At 50.5% G+C, this 20,957-nt stretch overlaps 9 protein-coding genes across 9 annotated transcripts; 6 read left to right on the top strand and 3 right to left on the bottom strand.

The window, feature by feature from the left end:
• Nucleotides 1–273: 273 nt before the first annotated feature.
• Nucleotides 274–1,295, top strand: AAFC00_002109 (uncharacterized protein; the record flags this gene model as incomplete). The annotated part of the gene is made up of 2 exons (XM_069341385.1): nucleotides 274–329; nucleotides 380–1,295. The coding sequence occupies 2 exons, from the start codon at nucleotides 274–276 to the stop codon at nucleotides 1,293–1,295; spliced, it is 972 nt and encodes a 323-aa protein (XP_069201462.1).
• A 1,219-nt stretch (nucleotides 1,296–2,514) lies between these two features.
• AAFC00_002108 (uncharacterized protein) lies at nucleotides 2,515–3,719 on the top strand (the record flags this gene model as incomplete). The annotated part of the gene is made up of 3 exons (XM_069341384.1): nucleotides 2,515–2,614; nucleotides 2,670–2,750; nucleotides 2,806–3,719. 3 exons carry the CDS (start codon nucleotides 2,515–2,517, stop codon nucleotides 3,717–3,719), a joined length of 1,095 nt encoding a protein of 364 aa, XP_069201461.1.
• A 602-nt stretch (nucleotides 3,720–4,321) lies between these two features.
• AAFC00_002107 (uncharacterized protein) lies at nucleotides 4,322–5,311 on the bottom strand (the record flags this gene model as incomplete). Its single annotated transcript, XM_069341383.1, has 1 exon — nucleotides 4,322–5,311. The coding sequence occupies one exon, from the start codon at nucleotides 5,309–5,311 to the stop codon at nucleotides 4,322–4,324; it is 990 nt and encodes a 329-aa protein (XP_069201460.1).
• A 407-nt stretch (nucleotides 5,312–5,718) lies between these two features.
• On the top strand, nucleotides 5,719–6,336 carry AAFC00_002106 (40S ribosomal protein eS10; the record flags this gene model as incomplete). The annotated part of the gene is made up of 3 exons (XM_069341382.1): nucleotides 5,719–5,720; nucleotides 5,795–5,915; nucleotides 5,974–6,336. Coding segments are annotated over 3 exons (486 nt in total).
• Nucleotides 6,337–7,047: 711 nt separating this feature from the next.
• Nucleotides 7,048–8,846, bottom strand: AAFC00_002105 (uncharacterized protein; the record flags this gene model as incomplete). Its single annotated transcript, XM_069341381.1, has 4 exons — nucleotides 7,048–8,204; nucleotides 8,259–8,499; nucleotides 8,549–8,583; nucleotides 8,636–8,846. 4 exons carry the CDS (start codon nucleotides 8,844–8,846, stop codon nucleotides 7,048–7,050), a joined length of 1,644 nt encoding a protein of 547 aa, XP_069201458.1.
• Nucleotides 8,847–9,602: 756 nt separating this feature from the next.
• On the bottom strand, nucleotides 9,603–11,089 carry AAFC00_002104 (uncharacterized protein; the record flags this gene model as incomplete). Its single annotated transcript, XM_069341380.1, has 3 exons — nucleotides 9,603–10,652; nucleotides 10,704–10,902; nucleotides 10,989–11,089. The coding sequence occupies 3 exons, from the start codon at nucleotides 11,087–11,089 to the stop codon at nucleotides 9,603–9,605; spliced, it is 1,350 nt and encodes a 449-aa protein (XP_069201457.1).
• A 1,150-nt stretch (nucleotides 11,090–12,239) lies between these two features.
• On the top strand, nucleotides 12,240–12,585 carry AAFC00_002103 (uncharacterized protein; the record flags this gene model as incomplete). The annotated part of the gene is made up of 2 exons (XM_069341379.1): nucleotides 12,240–12,299; nucleotides 12,376–12,585. The coding sequence occupies 2 exons, from the start codon at nucleotides 12,240–12,242 to the stop codon at nucleotides 12,583–12,585; spliced, it is 270 nt and encodes an 89-aa protein (XP_069201456.1).
• Nucleotides 12,586–16,259: 3,674 nt separating this feature from the next.
• AAFC00_002102 (uncharacterized protein) lies at nucleotides 16,260–17,767 on the top strand (the record flags this gene model as incomplete). The annotated part of the gene is made up of 4 exons (XM_069341378.1): nucleotides 16,260–16,367; nucleotides 16,493–16,553; nucleotides 16,605–17,260; nucleotides 17,318–17,767. 4 exons carry the CDS (start codon nucleotides 16,260–16,262, stop codon nucleotides 17,765–17,767), a joined length of 1,275 nt encoding a protein of 424 aa, XP_069201455.1.
• Nucleotides 17,768–20,025: 2,258 nt separating this feature from the next.
• On the top strand, nucleotides 20,026–20,797 carry AAFC00_002101 (uncharacterized protein; the record flags this gene model as incomplete). The annotated part of the gene is made up of 3 exons (XM_069341377.1): nucleotides 20,026–20,058; nucleotides 20,231–20,403; nucleotides 20,542–20,797. 3 exons carry the CDS (start codon nucleotides 20,026–20,028, stop codon nucleotides 20,795–20,797), a joined length of 462 nt encoding a protein of 153 aa, XP_069201454.1.
• Nucleotides 20,798–20,957: the final 160 nt, after the last annotated feature.

Raw genomic sequence — 20,957 nt, 5'->3', positions numbered from 1 at the left:
ATTTATATATATAGGTAGCCAGCCTCGCCAGCTAAGCATAGCTGTTGTATCAATGACGATAACTAGCACAGGGTTACCATATCGCCGAATAATGGAGGAGCACGGCCTGTCAAGTATGTGATGCTATTAAGAACGCCGGTTGAAGTTCGGTACGTTCAATGTGCTGTCATTTCGCTGAACAGATCCTGCAGGGTCAATAGCTTCTACTTCGTTCTACATCACAACATCTTGGAAACGGCATGCTCCTGCTTCTGATACCAGCGGAGATGCTCGATGCGTCTCTTTCTGGTCCGACATGGCGAGACAGTTGATAATGTAGCTGGCATATAGTGTGTTCTATCGCTCGCAAATGCCTTGAAACCTACTAATATCAAGCCAGCGCCGGAAGCAGAGATTCTGCTCTCACCAACCATGGCATACAGCAAGCTCGACGCCTTGGCGCCTGGTTCGCTGATAATCGACTTCCTCTGACTCACGTCTTTGCCTCTCCTCTTCAGAGGGCACATAAGACTGCTGAAGCTGTCTCAACAGCCCAGAAGACGCAGGCTGTTTCGATCACCAAAGTCGAGCAGTTGGTTGAGCAGGACTTTGGTTATTACGAAGGCAAGCCCTTCTATGCTCGCCAACGCGATTCTCCCAGCAAGACTGGAAGAGAAGCTCACCATGACGCACACAAGAGTGAGCCTGGTTTCGTCGATGTCGAGTCGAAAGCCTCGATGGCGAAGCGCAGTGATGATTTCCTCGATACACATCTCATTCCGTTACTCGAGTCTGGCGAACGTCCCCCAGAAGAACTTGTGGTGGTCGTAGTGTCGCATGGCATTCTGCTGTCAAATCTGTGGCGTAGGCTTCTTCTACGCTTACCTCGCAGGAGTCTCACTGTTGTTCCGGAGGTTAGCGCCGCCAGAAGTCCACTGGTCTTGGAGCACTTGGGTGGATGGAGTAATACCGGTTATCTTGAGTTGTCGCTCTTGCTGAAGCCTATCCAGCCTGCTCCCGCGCGCTTGACGCCTGACAACGATGATCCATCGTCAGAGGCTACGGCTGTTACTGGCCATAGCGCGGGCCGTCATGAGCCATCCACACCGCCGAATCGGAATGATGACGGCGGCAGCAGCAGCGGTAACATCTCAAGGCAGCCCTGCCTCGCTGGTTGTCTGACCACCATACTCATGGTCGATGGCAAACAGCATCTGCAAGGGTTCAAACGTACCCGTGGCGGCATCGGACGCGCACAGTACGATGAGAAACAGAAAACTATGGATTCGTTCTTCAAGCGGGCAAAGAAGGAATAATTCACCGAGTCCTTAAGGGCTGTCGTATATCACCACAATGATACCTGCATCACGCATGATGGCTGCAGTAATGGTGAGACCCTAACCTTTCCTTACTTTCCCTCACAATGTTCCCTACAATGATGAAGAGCGAAATATCACAGACCTTTGCTTAATATCTAAAATCATGTGGATCAAACCTTCGTTGTCCAACTGCTGTCTGATTATGGAAAAACAAACAAGTCCTTTCTCACACTATGAAGGTTAGAGAACCATGCTAATCAGAAATAATATAACAGGCTCAGCGCTCGTGGACGACTCTTCGCAATGAAAGACAGATCAATAAGATGATGCTATCGATTCTATAGATATTGATTGTTTTGTCTCGAGAACATATTCATATATCGCTTTGTCGCATTGCAATGAATCTAAATCTATAATGTGTTGTCCCTTCGCTCACAAGTCTCAATTTATCCTTAATAGTCAAGTGCACAATTGAGACCAATATTTGTGCCAATCTAGACGTGTGTGAGTAAGACGTCGCCGGCGATTCCTTGTCCAGATCGCAGTGTTGTTGAGCTCAAAAGCGGCTCGAGTTGTTCCTGCAGCACTGCACCAGCCACCATGCACCAAGCTGTTTTCACTTCTCCGCGTTCCCGCCACTTCATCCCTTGTCAGACCTCGTACGCTTGTTTTCTCTATCCAGCGTATGACCTATACATCGCATATCCGCTCACTGCAATTGATTACCTCGTGCAACGACGCCACCGCCTCTCGAATGATGCTGTGTGTATGGCCAAGTTGTTTTCAATGGTCTCAAAAGCAAGGCATAGGCACTCACTAGTCACTGAGCTGGCGCCCTGCAAATCAAGGTCTTGCAGGCCGATTAGACCAATAAAGGTAGGTGTACTCAATAAGCACGGAACACGAGGTAGGACAATTGATTACTGGCAACATTTCAATCTATTTTATTCACTCTAGGGCAGAGAACAAGTCGTACACTATCTCATAACTTTCCTGCCATCCTGTTTTTTTCGGATGATGCCCTGTGCTTTGGCTTCACTGCATAGTCCAGCCTTCTGACCAGCAACGGCTATATCACGATCAGTTCATCCCCATTCTTCATGCACGCACCATTCTTCACAGCATTCTTGACTCGAGCGTTTGCGGACAGTTCCAGACGTTCAGACGATACATCGTTCGTTGTCGATATCGAATAATCATCGCCATTGACTATACAATGGTCTCTTCTAGGCTCGGCTTCGTCTTGGCGAGCTTGCCTCTCCTTTCAAGGTGTCAGAGCAACTCGAGTGCGACGACTGTCCCAGCGGTTCTAAATGGTAGGTGTCTAATCTCTGTTTCTATCTTGTCAACATATCCTAACAACCCCCAAAGGCGTGTCCGTCTCCATCATCATCCCAGTTGGCTACACACTTTCCAATTCAGTGTCTACGGTGACGGCTTCAGCCACTTCTGGTACATCGGTATCTCTATACATGTCTCTATATGATGTGCTGACGTTCTTATCTAGGAGAGGCCACCTCAACTACAGGGATCCCTGTCATTGTCCCTGCAATCACAGTGGAGAGCACAATAACGGCGACCATCACATCATGCGGCCCGTCCGTCAGCGATTGCCCAGCAGCGAGCAGTATCCCCACGACAAATGCAGTGACGGTCCTGTCGAGTGCGCTCGCAACATTCCCCTCGTCATATCAGACGACGTACCCAGCATCTGTTGTATCCAGCCTCTGGTCTTCTCTACTACCGTCTAGCAATGTGGCGCCCTCACCGGTCGGCCCAGCCACGCTGTCGTCTCCTTCGTCGCTGCTCACAACAACCACTGCAACGGCAACTCTGACGACGGCGACTTCACTACCCGTCAGCAGTAGTCTGAGCAGCCTCACAAGCAGCAGCTCGATCCCGATCATCATCCCGTTCCCCATCTCGAGCGGATCCTCGGCGCTAAGCTCAATGGCTTCGTCCGTGGCAAGCCAAGTCAGCTCAGCAGCATCTGCATCCTCGGCATCGGTTGCATCCTCGCTGGCTGCCTCCACGACTTCTTCTTCTTCTTCTTCGTCGTCGGAAGTTGCAAGCACGACAGAGAGTTCCACTGCGCCTCCGCCACCATCGAGCACTACCAGCAGCGAGAGCACGGCTTCCGCAACCAGCACGCTGACCACACTGACGACTTCGACGTCTTCGGCGCCTTCTTCCACGACTGCGACGGAGTCTTCTCCAAGCTCCACAGAATCAACAACGCCGTCGTCCACAAGCGCATCTTCTACTCAATCGTCTTCGTCCTTTTCTTCGTCGTCCGCTCCAGCCGCGGCGAGCACGACGGCTGCCCCGGTCGCCGGCGCAGCTTCTGATCGTGTTTTCAAGTCTGTTGGCTCAGTGGCATGGACGGTCGTCGTTTGTGCTTTGGTAGCGGCTGCTGTGTAGTCTGGGGTGTGATTGGGGGAACTCTTTGCTTTTTGCTCTTTGCGTGTTTTCTTGATTTACTTGACTCCTGGAGAGGAGCCTTTGGACCTCCTTGGCCTCGACGTTTGTATCTTGGATTATCATGGAGATGATAATACCAAGGTCGAATGACTTGACGGCCAAACTACAACAATAACTTTGGAGAAGGTGGCGCGAATGAGCACGCGATGGACGATACCTCAGTCACATCATGGGAGGATACAGGGGATAACGACGTGGCCAACGACTTTCTCATATAGTTCTCTGCTTTGGGTTTTCGATGACTACTTAATAGTAATGATAACGACAATGAGCCAAAGGTCGAAAGAATAATCTTAAGCAGATTAAGGAATTTGATCTTAGTTTTTCTTCTTTGATTTATTGAAAACCAGATATCCGCCGAGTAAGGGGGAGGAAAAGTGAAGAAGACAAGTAGTTGCCCTGGATGCAGGACTGAATTGATAGATAAGACAAAACGCCACCAACGCTCACGCTAGTTCAAGATGAAATCAAATCCGGGAGGGAGAAAAGACGAAAACAAGGAATGATGTTGGAACAAACCCAAGGAGAAAACGAGGATTTGCCTACGCGGGAGCCTTGCCTTTTCCTCCATACGCGGTCACCAAGGGTGCAGGTTGTTCTTGGACTTCATCTTCATCCCCCTCGTCCTCGTCGCTCATATCCTCGTCGTCTTCGTCCCATCCGAAGAAAGTCCTAGGGGCAGCAGAAGGAATCGAGGGCTTGCTGGACGTGGCTGCTTTCTCATCTGCACCGCTAGCAGCAGACGAAGAAGCTCCACTGGCTGCAGGGTCCATGGGATCATCGCTGTCTGCGCCGTCGTCCTGATCGCTAGCGGAACTCTCACTGCCAGTGCGCTCACTTGCGATGATGGCTTCGTTGGCGATCAGTCCAGCTTTCATAGCAGCGAGGACGGCATCTCTAGTCTTCCCCTCGAGTTCCTCCTTCTGCTCAACCCACTGTCCGTCGAGCCTGACATTAGGTCCTTTACCCCTCTTGACCTCTTCTTCTTTCCTGTCCGCGGCTTCGACGACAGCCTCCCACCTCTTTCGTCGCTCCTCTCGCTCCTTCTTGTCCATGTCGGGCTTCATAGCCAAGTAAGCAGCCAGGTTCTTGGCTTCGGTGATGGTGCGCAGTCTGCGGCCGTCGAGGTTACGGTTCGATGCGTTCTGCTGCTCGGGATTGCGGCGGTTCTTGCGCGAGCTCATGCGCCCTCCGGCAGCGCGTAGTTGTGATCCGAAACCGCCTTTGCCTCCCAGGGTGGGGACCAACAGACGCAGGTTGAGGATGGGGCTAGCGGCGTCATTGTGTAGTTTGTCGATGCGGCTTCTGTCGAGCAGAGAAGCGATGGTCTCTTGTGAGTCGCGGTCTAGTGATCGCCTTGATGGGGTGGTGATGCTGAAGGGTAGAGATGCGGTGGTCGAGATGCGAGAGTCGAGGTCGGCCAGCAGGTCGCTGATGCGGGAGGTGTCTGGGGTGGGAATGCATAGCGTGCGAGGCAGACCGAGACCTTGGAATGTGCTGAAAAAGACGTTGATTATATTCGTGGAAGCCATGATGGATTTGGAGTGGTAGCTCTTCCCTGGATGAGAGGAAATGCTGGAATGGTGTGAATCTGGTTGACGGAAGAAGTGAGGATTAAGGCAGGTATAAAGGCTTAAGGTTATCTACAAGAACGGCAAGTACAGAGGCGTAGTGTAAGGTAGTCTTGGCATTTGTCATTGACGGGACAAGGCTTGTTGTACCCCAGGCTGCACAGACCATGTGAGAACAAAGTACAAACGACTTCTCGGCTGAAGCCCGGGCCAAGCCACACACTCAAGCGGGCATTCGCGAGGAAGGAAGGATATTCAAACATCACAAGCGTCGCCCGAAAAGTTGGTCCTTTCTTCTCCCAGCGCTCGGTACATCATCATCGCCCAAACTCCACGTTGATAACTAAAAGAAAAAATCAATCGTCAAGATGTGAGAAGATGCCTTTCGTCAAGAAGCCATGTCAAAAATGAAGAACAACAGAACTGATGTCGTCGTCCCACCAGGTTGATTCCCAAGGCCGACCGCAAGGCGATCCACGAGTACCTCTTCCGCGAGGGTGTTCTCGTCGCTAAGAAGGACTTCAACCAGCCCAAGCACGGAGAGATTGACACCAAGAACCTCTACGTTCGTCTCCACCTGTTTTCTACTCAAAAAGCCATGAACTGAACAACTCCCCCCACAGGTCATCAAGGCTTGCCAGTCCCTTACCTCCCGTGGTTACCTCAAGACCCAGTTCTCCTGGCAATGGTACTACTACACCCTCACCGCCGAGGGTCTCGACTACCTTCGCGAGTGGCTCCACCTGCCCGCCGAGATCGTTCCCCAAACCCACATCAAGCAGCAGCGCAGCCACGCTCCCCCACGTGGCATGCTCGGTGGTGAGGAGCGCGGTGGTGACCGCCGTGGTCCCCGCCGCGAGGGTGGCCGTGGCGAGTACCGCCGCCGTGACCAGGGCGAAGGCAAGGAGGGTGGTGCTCCCGGCGAGTTCGCTCCTCAGTTCCGTGGTGGATTCGGCCGTGGCCGTGGTGCCGCTCCTCCTTCTTAGATCCTTGTCGACTTTGCTGTTACCTTCAGTAATGACGCCCTCGGAGGTCCAACTACTACTAACCCCCCAAAAAATTCGATGACGGACTTTTATGTTGCGGTTATTGGGAAATCGTTTACTTGAGTCATCGAAACCAAAATATGAAAAACCCAGATCCCTTGCGGAAACCATTCACTTTGTGCCTACTTTCATCTCTAGTGACGACTGAATCCCATCATGCGTTCCCGAAGAGCACCACGCGACTTGATGACCCTTGGATTCAATGCGAAGTTCGACTCAGCATGGGCGGCTTGAAGTATTGCATACGTCTGACAAGACATTTACGCGGCGATCTATTTGGAAAGGCATGTATGCAAGGCATTGTCTGTATGCCAAGGCTAGGCATCATTATCTACCTATAACTCGGACAAGGTAAGGTAAGGTAAGTTCGACATCAAATTCTCAAGGACAAGTATTCGTCCTCAACAATACCACTTTTATCTATTCATGTCCTCGAATAAAAAGTCCTCTTACGTTCAGCGCAAGACATGACTTTGCTTTCCATCATCATAAAAAACCCTTATCATCCATCATAAACCTCCCACTTCCGTCGAGGACGTCTCTCATTTTCCCTTTTCCGTACACACGTTAAAAATGCCCAAAAACCTCGCAGAGAAACAATCAAAGCAACAGCAACAAAGACAATAAAATCTCTTCAAGGAGAATATCCACTTAGGCAATCCAGTCCCAGACCTTCTCATACCACGTCGACGGCACAGTAATGACATAGTCGCGCTCAGCGGCGTCGGCGGCCTCCTTACCTGTCCAAACGTCAATGTCCTGCACGCCGATCGCCCAGGGCGTCTTGAACCACGCCTTGTGGCCCAGGTACAGGACCAGGAAAATCGGCAGCGTGATGTACGCGACTAGAAAGTCAGACACGTTCCAGCGCGAAGGCACGAAGACGTAGAAGCCGTTGGTCAGCGTCAGGATGATCATGACAATCAGCGAGAACCACGCCGTGTAGGGCTGTAGCGGGGTCTTGTAGGGCAGGGCGTCGAGCATGTTGTTGAAGATCAGGGCCTTGCGGAAGCGCAGATAGGTGATGAGCACGACGATCCAGGCGATGAAGCCCGAGATGGTCGTGATGTTGGTAAACCAGTTGAACACGCTAGCGCCGGAATTTGACACGTTGAGGTACGCGAGCAGTCCAATGGCCCAGGTGAAGAGAACGGCAACGTACGGAACGCCCTTCTTGTTGCAGCGACGGAACACCTTGGGTGCCTGATCTGTGCAGGCGAGCGAGTAAAGCATACGCGAACCGGCGAATAGCCATGAGTTACCAGATGACCAAGCCGAAGTCAAAATCGCTGCGTTGATTACGTGGTTAAGACCACCGATGCCTGCGTTTTGAATCGCAACGACAAAAGGACTGGCACCAGCTCCGGTACCGTTGGCCACAGCGGACATCAGTGCAGGGTCGTTGTACGCCACGGTGACACCGATGACAAGCGTGCCGAGAACGTAAAATGCGAAAAGTCGGTAGATGAAGCGGTCTGCGGCCTTGGGGATGTTACGTCTAGGGTTCTCGGCTTCACCGGCAGCGGTGGTGATAAGTTCAGGGGACATGATAAATGCAAATCCAGACTTGATGAAGGAGTACCAGAAGGCAAGGAATCGCCCGGCATTGCCCTCCACAATGAATGGGTTGAACGCGCCAGGGTGTTGCCAGTAACGGAATCCCAAACGGTCGTGATTCGGTCCGCCTCCGAAGAACAGTACGACACCGAGGATGATCAAGCCCAAAATCGCGAGAATCTTGATAGATGCAAACCAGAACTCCGCTTCTCCAAATACCGATACTGCGATGATGTTCAAGAGCAGAATGACTGCTCGAGGGTTAGCAGGAGAACTAATGGTCTGCAACATTGGAATGCACTAACCTATGAGCACAATCGTGATCCACACAGCCACGTTCACAGTCGTGGTCCAGTATTGAATGATTATAGAGGCCGCTGTCACTTCGGTAGCAAGAAGCATTGCAAGCGTGTACCAGTAGTTCCAGCCAGTTGCGAAGGCCAGAGAAGGATCTACAAATCGGTTGATAAAGTACGGGACTGATAGACCTTCCAGAGGAATGTATGTGGTCATCTCTGCCAAAACGTTCATAATTCCATAGACGACCTAGACAAATTAGCTTAGCAACTTCTGAGTACCTGTTGCGTATTCTTACAAATGACATGAAGATATAGCCCATAAGTAATGGCGCTAGTCATTGTCAGACACAAGATTGTAGTGAAAGCTCATCATTCTGCCATACCAGGTCCGACCACAGAAAGAGTACTACCGGTTCCAATGAACAATCCAGTTCCAATGGCACCACCCAAGGCCAGGAATTGAACTTGTCTACTCTTCAGCCCACGCTTGGTGGTTTCTCGAGGACCAGCATTCTCGACATCGCCAATATCTTTGCTAAGCGAGACAGTCGCTTCAGGAAACTCCTTGACGTCGTAATCTTTCACGCCTTCCATGATGTATGCTGGAGTGACAAGCGCTGGACGAAGAGGACAATGCAAAGACGAGAATACAGAGAAAACCGCAAAAGTTGATAACTCAGAACCTACAACGAAAAAGAGGTAGGCCTTCGAACCTACTAATATGTACCCGATCTGGCTTATCTTGTTCTCCGCATTACTACTCCGCAGTATACAGATACTTTTAGTCAAAGAAACACCCTTGCCGCGCACGGTTTGGTGTTTCTCTGACATAAAATCTATCTTTCATGAGTAACGTGCGACGGTCCTGACTTTCGGTGGATCTTCGATGCACGGTTCGGCCAATTCTGAAAATATCTAGTCGTGGTGCATGTGGAGTGATAGAAGCTCGCCAAGGCTGACGTCGAGAAGCGCCGATAGCCGAAATATCATCGGCTAGAAGCGGTCATTCCGGTTTTATACTCGACTCAATAAACATACAAACAAAAGAGTTGCGTCGCCGGAAGTGTATACCGAGTCCGTCGTAGTATGATGGCCGTCCGACGAAGCCTAAACCGGTGCAAGCAGAGCGCGCAGAGTATGTATCTTTGCTGCTTCGACTTTTATTGCAATACGAAGCTAGCGTCGAACAAATGTGCAAGTACTGTGTGCGCCTTGCCCGCTTGTCAGTGCAGATAAGTATGAGACGGGTACAACGCCGTATCAGTTGAGCGATCGCATCGGCGAAGTCGGCGCTCAGTGACGTGAGGCAGCGTAGGCAACCAGGGAGACGGTGTGGCCGTAAGGAACATACTATGCTCCCCTCTGTGCCCGTAATCGATCGTAGTTCAAAACAGCTCCTGTTAGTACTTGCGCACCAATAGTGCAATCTTGTGGTGTGGAGAATTCCTCAGGATTGTGGGAAACACCATCTCTACATGGAATAAACACCATACTGGTCGGAACCTTCTTGCTTGTATAGACCGAGTCATGTCCAGCTCCAGAGGTCATGCTTTTTGTAAGTGAACCGACCTTGTCTTTGCCAAAGAGGCCACTCGCCGCATCTGTTACACATTTGATGCAGTCATCATGGAACCTGACAGCAGGGCTGATGCTGTCCGTTCGCCACTCCGCGCTACAGTGGCGATCGGACGGAGCGCATCCGTCGTTCAGACCATCAACATTCTCCCCTGCCGCGATTTTCGCGAAAGCTTGTTTGCACGCTGCTTCGACAATCTCGACGGTCTCGTCCTGTGGTGCGCGTATGTCGAGGCTGAAGCTTACCGTACCAGGAACGGTATTGGTTGAGCCAGGGCTCAAGGTCAAGATGCCGGTGCTCGCAAGAGCACCATTTGCGGTCGCGGCTCGGTGCGAGTAAAGGATCATCTTGCTCGCAGCCAAGAGTGCATCTGCGCGATGGGCGAAGGAAGTGGTGCCGGTGTGGCAGTCACGCCCTTTGACCGTCACCGTAAACCATTTGTAGGCTTGCACGCCTCCCACGATGCCAATTTTTCTCTCTTCGGCCTCCAGAATTGGACCTTGCTCGATGTGCAGTTCGAAGTGCGCAGCAATAGGCATACTCTCAGCACTACAACCTACCTCACCAAGATAGCCAATTCTTTCAAGCTCCGATTTCATGGTTGCGGTCCCACCACCCACTTCCTGGAGAGAGTGTGCGTGAGATAGTGGTATCTCACCCGCCCAGACACCAGAAGCAACCATGGATATGGGAAACCTCGCGCCTTCTTCATTGGTCCAGTTGATTACGCCAATTGGATATGTCGTCTGCACGTCGTGTTCGTGTAGCACACGCAGCATCTCTACCGCAGCTGTTACACCGAGGATGCCATCATAGCGGCCGCCCTGTTCTTTGTCAATAAAAACATACTGCTGAGCAAGAGGTTCTGGATGTACCGTTGGTTGCGTGTCCAGATGAGATCCGGCACAAGTCGGCGGACCATCCTTCAGTCCAGGTCGCACTGCAAATTGGTTGCCCATTTTGTCGACTGTGACCGTGCAGCCTAATGCCTTGGTTGTGGCGTCAAACCAATCTCGTGCTTTCTTGTCAGAATCCGAGAGTGACAAACGAGACATACCAGTCTCTGTTGGGTCACTGTATAACATAGGAAAGGTTAGGACTTCAAGTACATGGTCCATCAAAGTGTAGTGAAGGTAGTTTTGAGCAGGTTGTCGACATACCTTCCCCAAGCCTGTCCTTTGCCCCATTGGCAGGTATGGTGAATATCTTGCATCAAACGGTCTTGCTTGACTCTTAACTCAGCAATATCGTCGGCACTCATATCAGCGGTCGACACTCTGCGGGTTGGAGTACTCCGAAACCCCCGCGATTGCCGAGTCAACAAGACTGAGCATCGTGAGGAAGCTGCGTGAAGCCGTCCGGCAGCTCGCAAAGATCGGTAGGTTAGACACTGCATCTTGAATGAGTTCTAAAACAGATTACTTCATCGCCAGTATTTGTAGAGGCGAGGTTGGAACAAGGACGCGGTAAGAGAGCTTGGCAGATAGGGAGAGCTGCCTTTTCGGGAAGCTCAAACCTATTTGTCCATGGTACTGATAGGGCACTCGCGCCCTACAAACAGATGCACAAGTGTCAACTGTTCCCGGCCGGCCGCCTATACGGAGCGATACTAAAGATGATGGAGATACCACTTTGATCGACAGCAGAGGTGATCGCCCCTAACCAACGATACACTTCTGTGCTTGTTTTTAGCCATTCTCCACAGTCGACTCGTTTGGAGAGCGCGGTAAAGCCCGCTTTATCGCCAAATCTGATGTCAACAGCACGCCTGACCTACCGTGTATTAATGCTGCAACCGATACTTCGAAATTAATGGACCGCGTGCTTTGATTACAAGGCGCGTACAATCATATGCACTATGATCTCGGCTCGAAGACATGCACAAGACAACAGTGTCGGACGCAGCTTTGGTCTAATTACAAGAATAAACAGTTAGGTAGGCCGGAACAGAGAAGACCCTCGAAAGGTCTGCACGATTTGTGGGGAAACTCAATGGCTCTACTCCATCACCCCAGATCGTGTGATGTCATCTGGCCACTTTTCATGGGAGGCGAATTTCTTTATCGGTGAAGGTACCGTATCTGTAACATGCAATAAGTATCAGGAGGGGTCATTGAGTTCCCATATGAGCACCGTATCCTAGCTTCTGTGCTTGCACACCTCATGCGTCCTCTCTTGACTTGATACCCTCTGTCTTGGTCCGGAGGCATTGTGTTCCGCTGACTTTCTCACGGAAAGAATACAAAAATCTCAGCTTGCACCTTTTTCTACTCTCCAAACTTTTCACATCAGACCAATCAATCATGCTTCGCACAATGCCTAGAACAGTGGTGTATACATCTTCGTCAATCCTCCGACCAGCCTCAATTCATGCACGTACGCTGGTCAATTTCAGTTCCTCAACATCCACAATGGAGCCTCTGAAGCTGGCTCAAGACGCTGCTTCGGCGACCGTCAACACCGTCCAAGGGGTAAATATGGTCCCATATGAAATTCCCTTGCATGTCATTTCCATGTCGGATACTAATGTGTTTCTTCCTTTTGTAGGGCTTCTTGGCGCTGTCTTCGTCTGCTGATACCATTAGCAAACAGCTGCTGCCTTCTTCGGGCACAGTCAATAGTGTCGGCGAGCAGATTGGCTCGCCCTTTTCTACTGCGTCGTACTCGTCTCCGTCGCCATCTTCGACACTATTCCCCGCTACCAACTCCACACGACCCGTTCCGACGTTCGGGCTCTATGTCCTCGATGTGGTCTAGGATGCCATAGGGTATATCGCCCTTGGTGTGTTCAAGAACGGAATGGACAGATTTCGCGTTCTCATTTTTGCAAACCAAGTGATGAGGGCGGCTCAATCAAATTGTTGACGGGACAGGGGAAAGGGAAAGTACAGCTAACAGGAACCCTCATTCTGGGATAATGACTTGATGGTAATGATATAACGAGTCGTACGGCGTCTGAGAACAGGACAATGGAGTTCTGGCATGGGTTCATTATTTTCAAAGAGTCGTTTGTATACATATTCACTCGCAATCAGTACGCGTCTTGCACTCGATCTCATGGGATCATTTCTGTCATTCCTTTTGCGATTATTGGAGATTCAACGCTAGCCTTTCAACAAGGCTGCACAAGATAAGGTAGTTCTGCACTACTTCCAGCGTGATCGACAAGCAATCAGTCCGGCCACTGAATCTGGAAGTCACCGCGGCCCACAAACATTCCAATGATCACGTCGATTTGGCTGAATACTTGCTCAGACGTCAAGCATATAGCTCACACCTCCGTGGACGATCAAAAGGTCGAGGCCAAGCGCAACAACTTGAGATCAAATACATGTCGGATCATGACCGTTATCGATCCTTTCCCTCTAAGAAGTGTCGACCTTTTCATCACTGCCTCGTTTGACCACAACAGTCCGCAGATGAGGCGGAACGAAGCCTGTTGGTACCTCAGGGCCTTGACTGCGCTGTAAGCTTTTGCTGTATGCTGGGTCAATAGCATTCTCTTCGGTGTTGCTACTGGCACTCGTGACACCAACTATAGTGCGCACGCCATTGACAAGTGCAGTCTTTCGATAGGTATTGATGGGTTCAGCGTTGTCCGTCTTCCTCACAAGCGCCTCGGCCTCTAGGCGGTGCTTAGCTGCGTCGTCTGCAATGCGATCCTTATCTGCAACTATAGCGCCGAATGTGTTCCAGCTGGATGTTCTGGGATCAGGACCCGTCTGAGCACCAGCAGCACGAACGCTGCGACGACTTCGACTTGTTTGGTGTTTTCCACGTCTTGGGTCATGCACATGCCTGTGATATTGTCGACTAGTGTGGATTGTGATACGGTCGTCCTTATCGTTTGTGGTACTGTCCAGCATACCATTGGTCAACTTACGGATGGCGGTGTGGACATTGCGCCTCTCTGTGATATCCGAGATGGGCTCGGTCTTGGAGCCATCGATGGTTGCGTATTGATAAAGCGCGAACTCTCTGTTGCAACTGCGGGCGCCATATATGACATTAGTAATGCGAGCATCGAAGTGGTAACTTATAGCTGCGATATGATACGCCTCTGTTAATGGGAGACGCATTGGTGCATAATACTTCCTCACCGTTGTGACGGCAGCACGTTGAAGCACGCTTCTGTACCGAAAGAACTTCCATCGTTCGTACACGGATTGGACGTGGATGTAAAGCTGAAGTTTCCCAGTAGCCGAAGGATGATCTTCCCTACAAGAACATAATATCTGCGTATACTCTGTATTCCCACGTCGACTTGCTCAATATCCCGTCCGTCAAGCAAACCGGTACCAATCTTGAGGAATCGTTCGGCATACAAGAGCGGCTCAAAATTGTATGTTTGGTGTCTCTCCTCGAAGAGTGCGTGAAGGCAGGGAAGTCCACGCCTTTCCTTAACAATCTCTTCGAGTCTAGGAGGCCCACCAAGTAAGAGAAAGAGCTGGTCTATCTCTCCACGTATAACGGCCGTAACTTCAGGACCGCGGCTGATATGTAACAAGGTCGCATATATATCTCTCGCCAGAATGTCAGCCACAGCGGCGACCAATAGGAAGTTCACTATTTTGTGAATGCGTTCGGTAGAAATCGCCTGATAACATCTATGGCAATCTTCGGTGTCGTCGTGTTTGTCCTGATGATGGCAATTGATCCAGGAGTACCTGGCATTGTTGTCGAGGCTTGAGCCGAACTTGTCTTCGATGACATGGTCAAGCATTGTTCCGTCATCAAATCGCGCACGAAGCCTCGAGGAGAGATGAATCCCAAGTTTAGTGAGCCAAGGGTATAGCTTCAGAAACTTCCTTTGGGCCAAAAGGAACCGCTTGTAGGTGCCCGAACAACTCAGGGCCACCTTCTTGTCTGTATCATCCATCGACGTTTCAAGCTGTTAGACGGTTAGCTTTTGACTAAAGGGAAGGCGGTTCGCAGGTTACATACGATCGTGGTACTGGCCAAATCCCAAGCATACCAGTGTATTAGGTCGAATAATTGCTTTGGCTCGTTTGTAGTGGCAATATCCGCAAGTGATTTTCGCAGCACTAGGTTGCATTCATCGAGCGCTGCATCATGTTCATACAGACTTTGCATCATAGTTCCAATTGCATTCGGAGTATCGGCGACCGATTTGTCTGACGCGTAAAATAACTGCGCCGTGTCAAGGTTTATGCATAATTGCAGGAGGAAATACAAGTCGTAAGGCAAGGACCATACTGACCGCAAACTGCTTTCAAGTTCGCGCAGCAGACTGCGGACGAAATCTGATATGCAATTAGATGAGCTCTGTAAGCATAGAGGCGACGTGTCGACATACTGAATTGTGTTGAAGTCTTAGCTTACCACAATCAAAGGCACCTTGTAAAGACTCTTGAATGCTCCATGGTTGAACTCGTCCAGAAGCAGGTTGTGCAGAAGCAGGTTGTGCAATGCACAAGCAGATCATCAGATAAATGCAGATGCCCATGATTAAGAGCATCTTGATCATCACCAGAACCAGACCGTTGCAAGTGCTGAAATGGAAGCTGATGTCAAGGAAGGCCGTGAAGAAACATACGGCCAAAGATGTAAAACACACCATGATTGTAGAGAAAATAAGAGAAGTGCAGATAGACGACAATCTTGAATGGTTAGAGGAATTTTCGTGCAGTCGTGCGTCTGCGTAGACTTAGGTGTGTAGCGCAAAAGTGAAAGATAAGGAAAAGGGTGTTATTCTACTGTGGATGGGACGCGAGTCGAGCGAATGATTAAATATGAGCAAGAGCAATCCATGATGTACGGAGAAGGCCTCAGACCGATGTAGATTTGCTGCGTTTGTCTAATTTGTTCGTACCTACCTTACCTGTCTGCCGAACAAACCAAGTCACTGCTCTACCGAGTGAGGCGTACGCTGTACATATGTCTTCGTCTCAAGAAGTGTCTTCCCACAGGGTAAATAAGACGACGAACAGTGACCTCGAACATTACCTTGCACATATACAATTATGATCATTCACTGAGCTGAGATGGCTATCACACCCGTACTCTGTGTAGGGCTCGCCGTACAAAGACTGAAGTCGTTCTGGCCTTTCTCTCTTCAGCGGATCACAAGGTTCTCCTAAACCAATTGTGATAGCAGCAGCAGCACTAATTAACACCTTGAATGTACAGTAGGTGAGAGGAGTCAGAACAACATGTATCAGGCGACATGTTCAAAGCGCCATCACCTTTTCCCTATCGGCCCGGCAACTACGGTATTCTCCCGTCACCTCAGCCGAAATCGCGTGCCAAGATGATCCCCGGTTTTCTCCAGTCATTGCTGCATATTCGCATAGCGCTTTTAGATTTATATCGCCGGCGACTCACTTGTCAATCAATTAATATTCCAGAGTATCCCTCGAACGCCTTCCCTTTCTTGCTTGTTCCTTCCTTCAATAATATACTTACACAAAATGCTCTCACGTACCGCGATTCGCCAGCTCAGAGCCCAGGCTCCCAAGCTCCGAGTACAGAGTGTCCGAGCTGCTTCAGCTTGGTCTCAAGTGCCACAAGGTCCTCCAGTGAGTCAAATTCCAGTTGTCGTCATCGTCATCGTCGTGCAGCTTATAGCTAACCTTCATCCAAGGATGTAAGCTCCAATTGACATGTCAGCGATCGGCTTCAAGTATCCTTATCCTTCACGTAGGCCATTCTTGGTATCACCGAAGCTTTCAAGGCCGATAGCCATCCTGAGAAGATCAACCTCGGTGAGAATACGCCACTCGCATCAGTCTTGTAGCTTCCCTAATTGCTTGCAGGTGTTGGCGCATACCGTGATGACAAGGGCAAGCCTTACGTTCTCCCTTCAGTCGACGAGGCCGAGCAGCAAGTCATCAAGAAGAAGCTCGACAAGGAATACGCTGGCATCACTGGTGTCCCTGCTTTCACCAAGGCCGCCGCTCTTCTCGCCTACGGCCCCGACTCTGCCGCAATAAAGGAAGACAGAATCGCCATTACTCAATCTATCTCCGGCACTGGCGCTTTGAGGATAGGTGGAGCATTCCTCGAGAGACACTACCCTGGCGCGAAGACCATCTACATCCCCACACCTTCCTGGGCCAACCACAATGCCGTCTTCAAGGACTCCGGCCTGAAGGTCGAGAAGTACAGATACTACAACAAGGACACCATTGGCCTTGACTTTGATGGTATGGTCGAGGACATCAAGAACATGCCCAAGGGCAGCATTGTCCTTCTCCACGCCTGCGCGCACAACCCCACCGGCATCGATCCTACCGAGGAGCAGTGGAGAAAGATCAGCGACGTCGTCAAGGAGGGTGGTCACTTCCCTTTCTTCGACATGGCATATCAGGGTTTCGCCAGTGGTGACACTGACAAGGATGCCTTTGCGCTTCGCCACTTCATCAAGGAAGGCCATCTTCCTGCTCTTTGCCAGAGTTTCGCCAAGAACATGGTAGGTCCCTGTCCAATAGCCAACGTGCTTACTTGACCGCTAGCTAACGATCTCTAGGGTCTTTACGGTGAGCGTGTCGGCGCTTTCTCCATTGTTTGCGAGGACGCTGCCGAGAAGAAGCGTGTCGATTCACAGATCAAGATCCTTGTCCGACCCCTTTACTCCAACCCCCCCGTTCACGGTGCTCGTATCGCCTCTACCATCCTCAACGACCCTGCTCTGAACAAGCAATGGCTCGGCGAGGTCAAGGGCATGGCTGACCGCATCATAACCATGCGTGCTCTTCTGAAGGAGAACCTCGAGAAGCTCGGAAGCAAGCACGACTGGAGCCACATCACCAGCCAGATTGGCATGTTCGCATACACCGGACTCAAGCCTGAGCAAATGGATCAACTTGCGAAGGAGTGCAGCGTTTACGCCACCAAGGATGGCAGAATCTCTGTCGCCGGTATTACTTCAGGCAACGTTAAGCGCCTTGCCGAGTCCATCTACAAGGTTACCGGATAAGCGCAAAACATTAGGGTTGCTGTAGGATTAAAAGGGAAAACCCCCTGGGAATGATCGTTACATGTGCGACGCGAGAATGATCTACTGTATACAATAGAAATTTACGTTTTCGTATGCCAAAGCAAAGACTTGTTGATCAAGTTCGAGAACACAAAAATCGATCGACAAATTCTACGTTGTGAGCGATTCTTCTGACACCGTCAGTATTGTATAACGGGCTGAATCTTCGGAACGGTCAGAGTCGTACTTGGGTTAACGCCTTTGAACCAGTATCTCAATCATCTCGGGGTCTGAAGGAAGAATGAATGCGTTTGATTTTTCTCGGTCGAGGGCATCACCCCCGTGGCGTACTTTATCTACTTGTACTTGCATGCAAGCGCAACCTTGTGAAGCCACGCGACTACGAAGAGCAGATACGAGACTCATGCAACGTGTGAGACCTGACGCAAGACATTACCTCAGTCCAACGCCTGTGATTCGGCGCCTTGAGATACCTTACTCGACCACGAACTTACAACATGTTAATAAAGGGTGAACAGGTCGATGCAGCACTAATCACCTACGGCATGTGTTATACAAATAAGTTAAATCTGAAAGTTCAAGTACCAATGCCATGCAAACAGCCTGATGTCTAGCGTCTCGGCTCAAGCCCGAGCCATCCGCTGTCGGCTACGATGCTGCCACCCCCTTGCCCGCCACAATCCAGTAGCCATGTGGTAGGCCGACCTCGTGGCAATCCACGGTTGAGCCGTACTGTATGTATGTAGGCAACAAAGAAGCATAGCCTAGTCTCTACATATATGTTGAATCGATGGTGTGTTATAGATGTCTAAACAAGCGCGGCTGGTGATATGACTGCATTTACAATAAACAGTGCCGTAAACAGCTTTACCCTGTGACGCACGATGATGGAGAGAACATGCGAACGAGCGTTCTAGAACCCCTACATCAAGTATTGGGTACAGCGTGCAGTACAATCCGTCGCCTATTCCAAGTACCAATTACTGTGTCAAACTCAACGTCTGCCTTCCTGAGGGGTCCGTCCTGTCACCCACGATTGCCGATCTGATCGTGATGAGTCAGTCGGCGGCGAACACTGTTGACTAGGTATTCAGACAGGCTGACATCCACCTGTGATGTAGTTCACGAGACCATTCGACGCAAGCGTCCACATGCTCTTCACCAGAGAAGAAAAACTTACAGCAATCGTAAAGGCCATGTTTAAGGAAACTGAGTGGTCGACCGTCGGGGGTTTACTGGTACTTCTTATGTAGAACCCTGCGCGATAGGACGCTAGAAAACACACGCTGTCAAATGTGGATATCGCAGGCTTGCACCCACGGAGCTAAACCGCCAGAGGCACAAAGGGCAATTTCGTCATATCGTGGTTTCCTGTGTCATGGGGGCGCACAGTCCATGCCTACAGAGGTTCCTCAACCTGCAGTGCACCTTAGCCCGATGCTATACTGCACAGTGCTGTGATTTCTCCGGGCACCGTTGACGAAATAAAGTGCGTCTCACATGTGTTCATCGACAGCGGTATTCGAGATCAGGACTGTGCCATTAATAGCAGACGCATGGAAAGGACCTGTGACTTTTTATCGTCACTTTTCTCCAGCGTGGAGAGTCCCGAAGACAACCGCCAAAAAGACAAAGCCTACCTGTAACTAACACCTCGCCTTACTTTGCTAGCAACAACGGTCAGTGCTCAAACTACCGTACGGCCACAATATTCTCATGCCCCGAGAGACCCCACCTCCCCCTCCACCGCGTTTGCCCTGATTACCTTACTTGTACCTTGGGTTGCCATCTCCTCCACAGTAACTCTTGTGCTGCCCATCAATCCTTCTTTCCTGGGAAGTCATCTTGATCCTGTCAGCACAGCGCAGCGCAGCGTCGAGACGAGCGTGTGACAAAGCAAAGGCAAACTGTACGTCATAGTAGTCGTGGATATCAATCTTCGCCAGCCACATTTCCCGTAGCAAGACACATTTGACACGGCCGAAGTCATCTGTCGCTCTGCTCTTTCCAAAGAAAAGCTTTCACATCGCCGCCTTGCATGAGGCTGAATCATGCATTAACCGACAGAATTTCTGACAGGAACTAGAATATATCCATCAATACGACATCTCAGACCTCCATTGAACGCACGCGACGACTCAGGCGAATCTGCCGGTTGGACTCGTAATTCCAGAAAGTGCCGGGCAAAGAACGACGCGACGAACGTAGATACATAATAAAACATAACGACCACGAAAATGCCAGGAACTACACAGGCTTCTGACGCCAGGGTACGTGGTTTTCGCATCACTTTGCCCAATGTAGCATCGCGCATTGTGCAGCTCGTCACGAATCTCATGATCCCCCCCACCCACTCATCAAGCAGCCTGACCGGCACATCCACCACATTTCACATCTTGTGCGTGTGCGCAATCATCGACTAACAAATTATCTTTACAACAGAGCGAGGAGGGATCAGTTGGCATGGCTGAGTTTGGCGACAGCATCGATGCCGCCACCTTTGAGCAAATTTTGGAGATGGACGACGATGAGGAAGAGCGCGAGTTCAGCAGAAGCATTGTCTTCGACTTCTTCCAGCAAGCCGAGACTACCTTCCAGAAGATGGACTCGAACCTGTAAGTGTTCTTGAGAGAAGCCTGATGCGATATGTGCATCTGAACCGTGTATCTCATCGCCGGATCAGAAGTGAATCATACTGCATGTCTGAAGCAATCGATGAGACCGAGTGCTGACGCCACATTCCTTATGCATAGTGAAAGCGGAGATCTAGCCCAGCTTAGTGCGCTCGGTCATTTCCTCAAGGGCAGTAGCGCAACCCTTGGCCTGACCAAAGTCAAGGACTCGTGTGAGAAGATCCAACACTTCGGCGCCTACAAGGATGAAACGGGAACCCACGACGAGCCCGATAAGAAAGTCTGCTTGGACAAATGCAAAACCACGATCGCACAAGCCAAGGAAGAGTTCAAGGAGGTCGAGAAGGCCCTTCGACGATTCTATCACGATGAATAGGAGACGAACATGACGAGCTTCTATTGCTCTACGAATATTGTGCGAAAACATTGACAGTCCTAATCTCAGCGACATATCAGTTGTCGACTGCGATCAGGGGGAAGAAGGGAGAGAAGGGAAGAGCTGTTGGCATTGCAGGCGATTTGGAGACGGCATAAGA

The sequence above is a fragment of the Neodothiora populina genome (genome assembly GCF_041146345.1).
Source record: "Neodothiora populina strain CPC 39397 chromosome Unknown canker_contig_14, whole genome shotgun sequence".
Taxonomy (NCBI): Eukaryota; Fungi; Ascomycota; class Dothideomycetes; order Dothideales; family Dothioraceae; genus Neodothiora; species Neodothiora populina.
The sequence above is the reverse complement of the archived record's forward strand: the minus strand, read 5'-3'. Positions and strand labels throughout refer to the sequence as shown.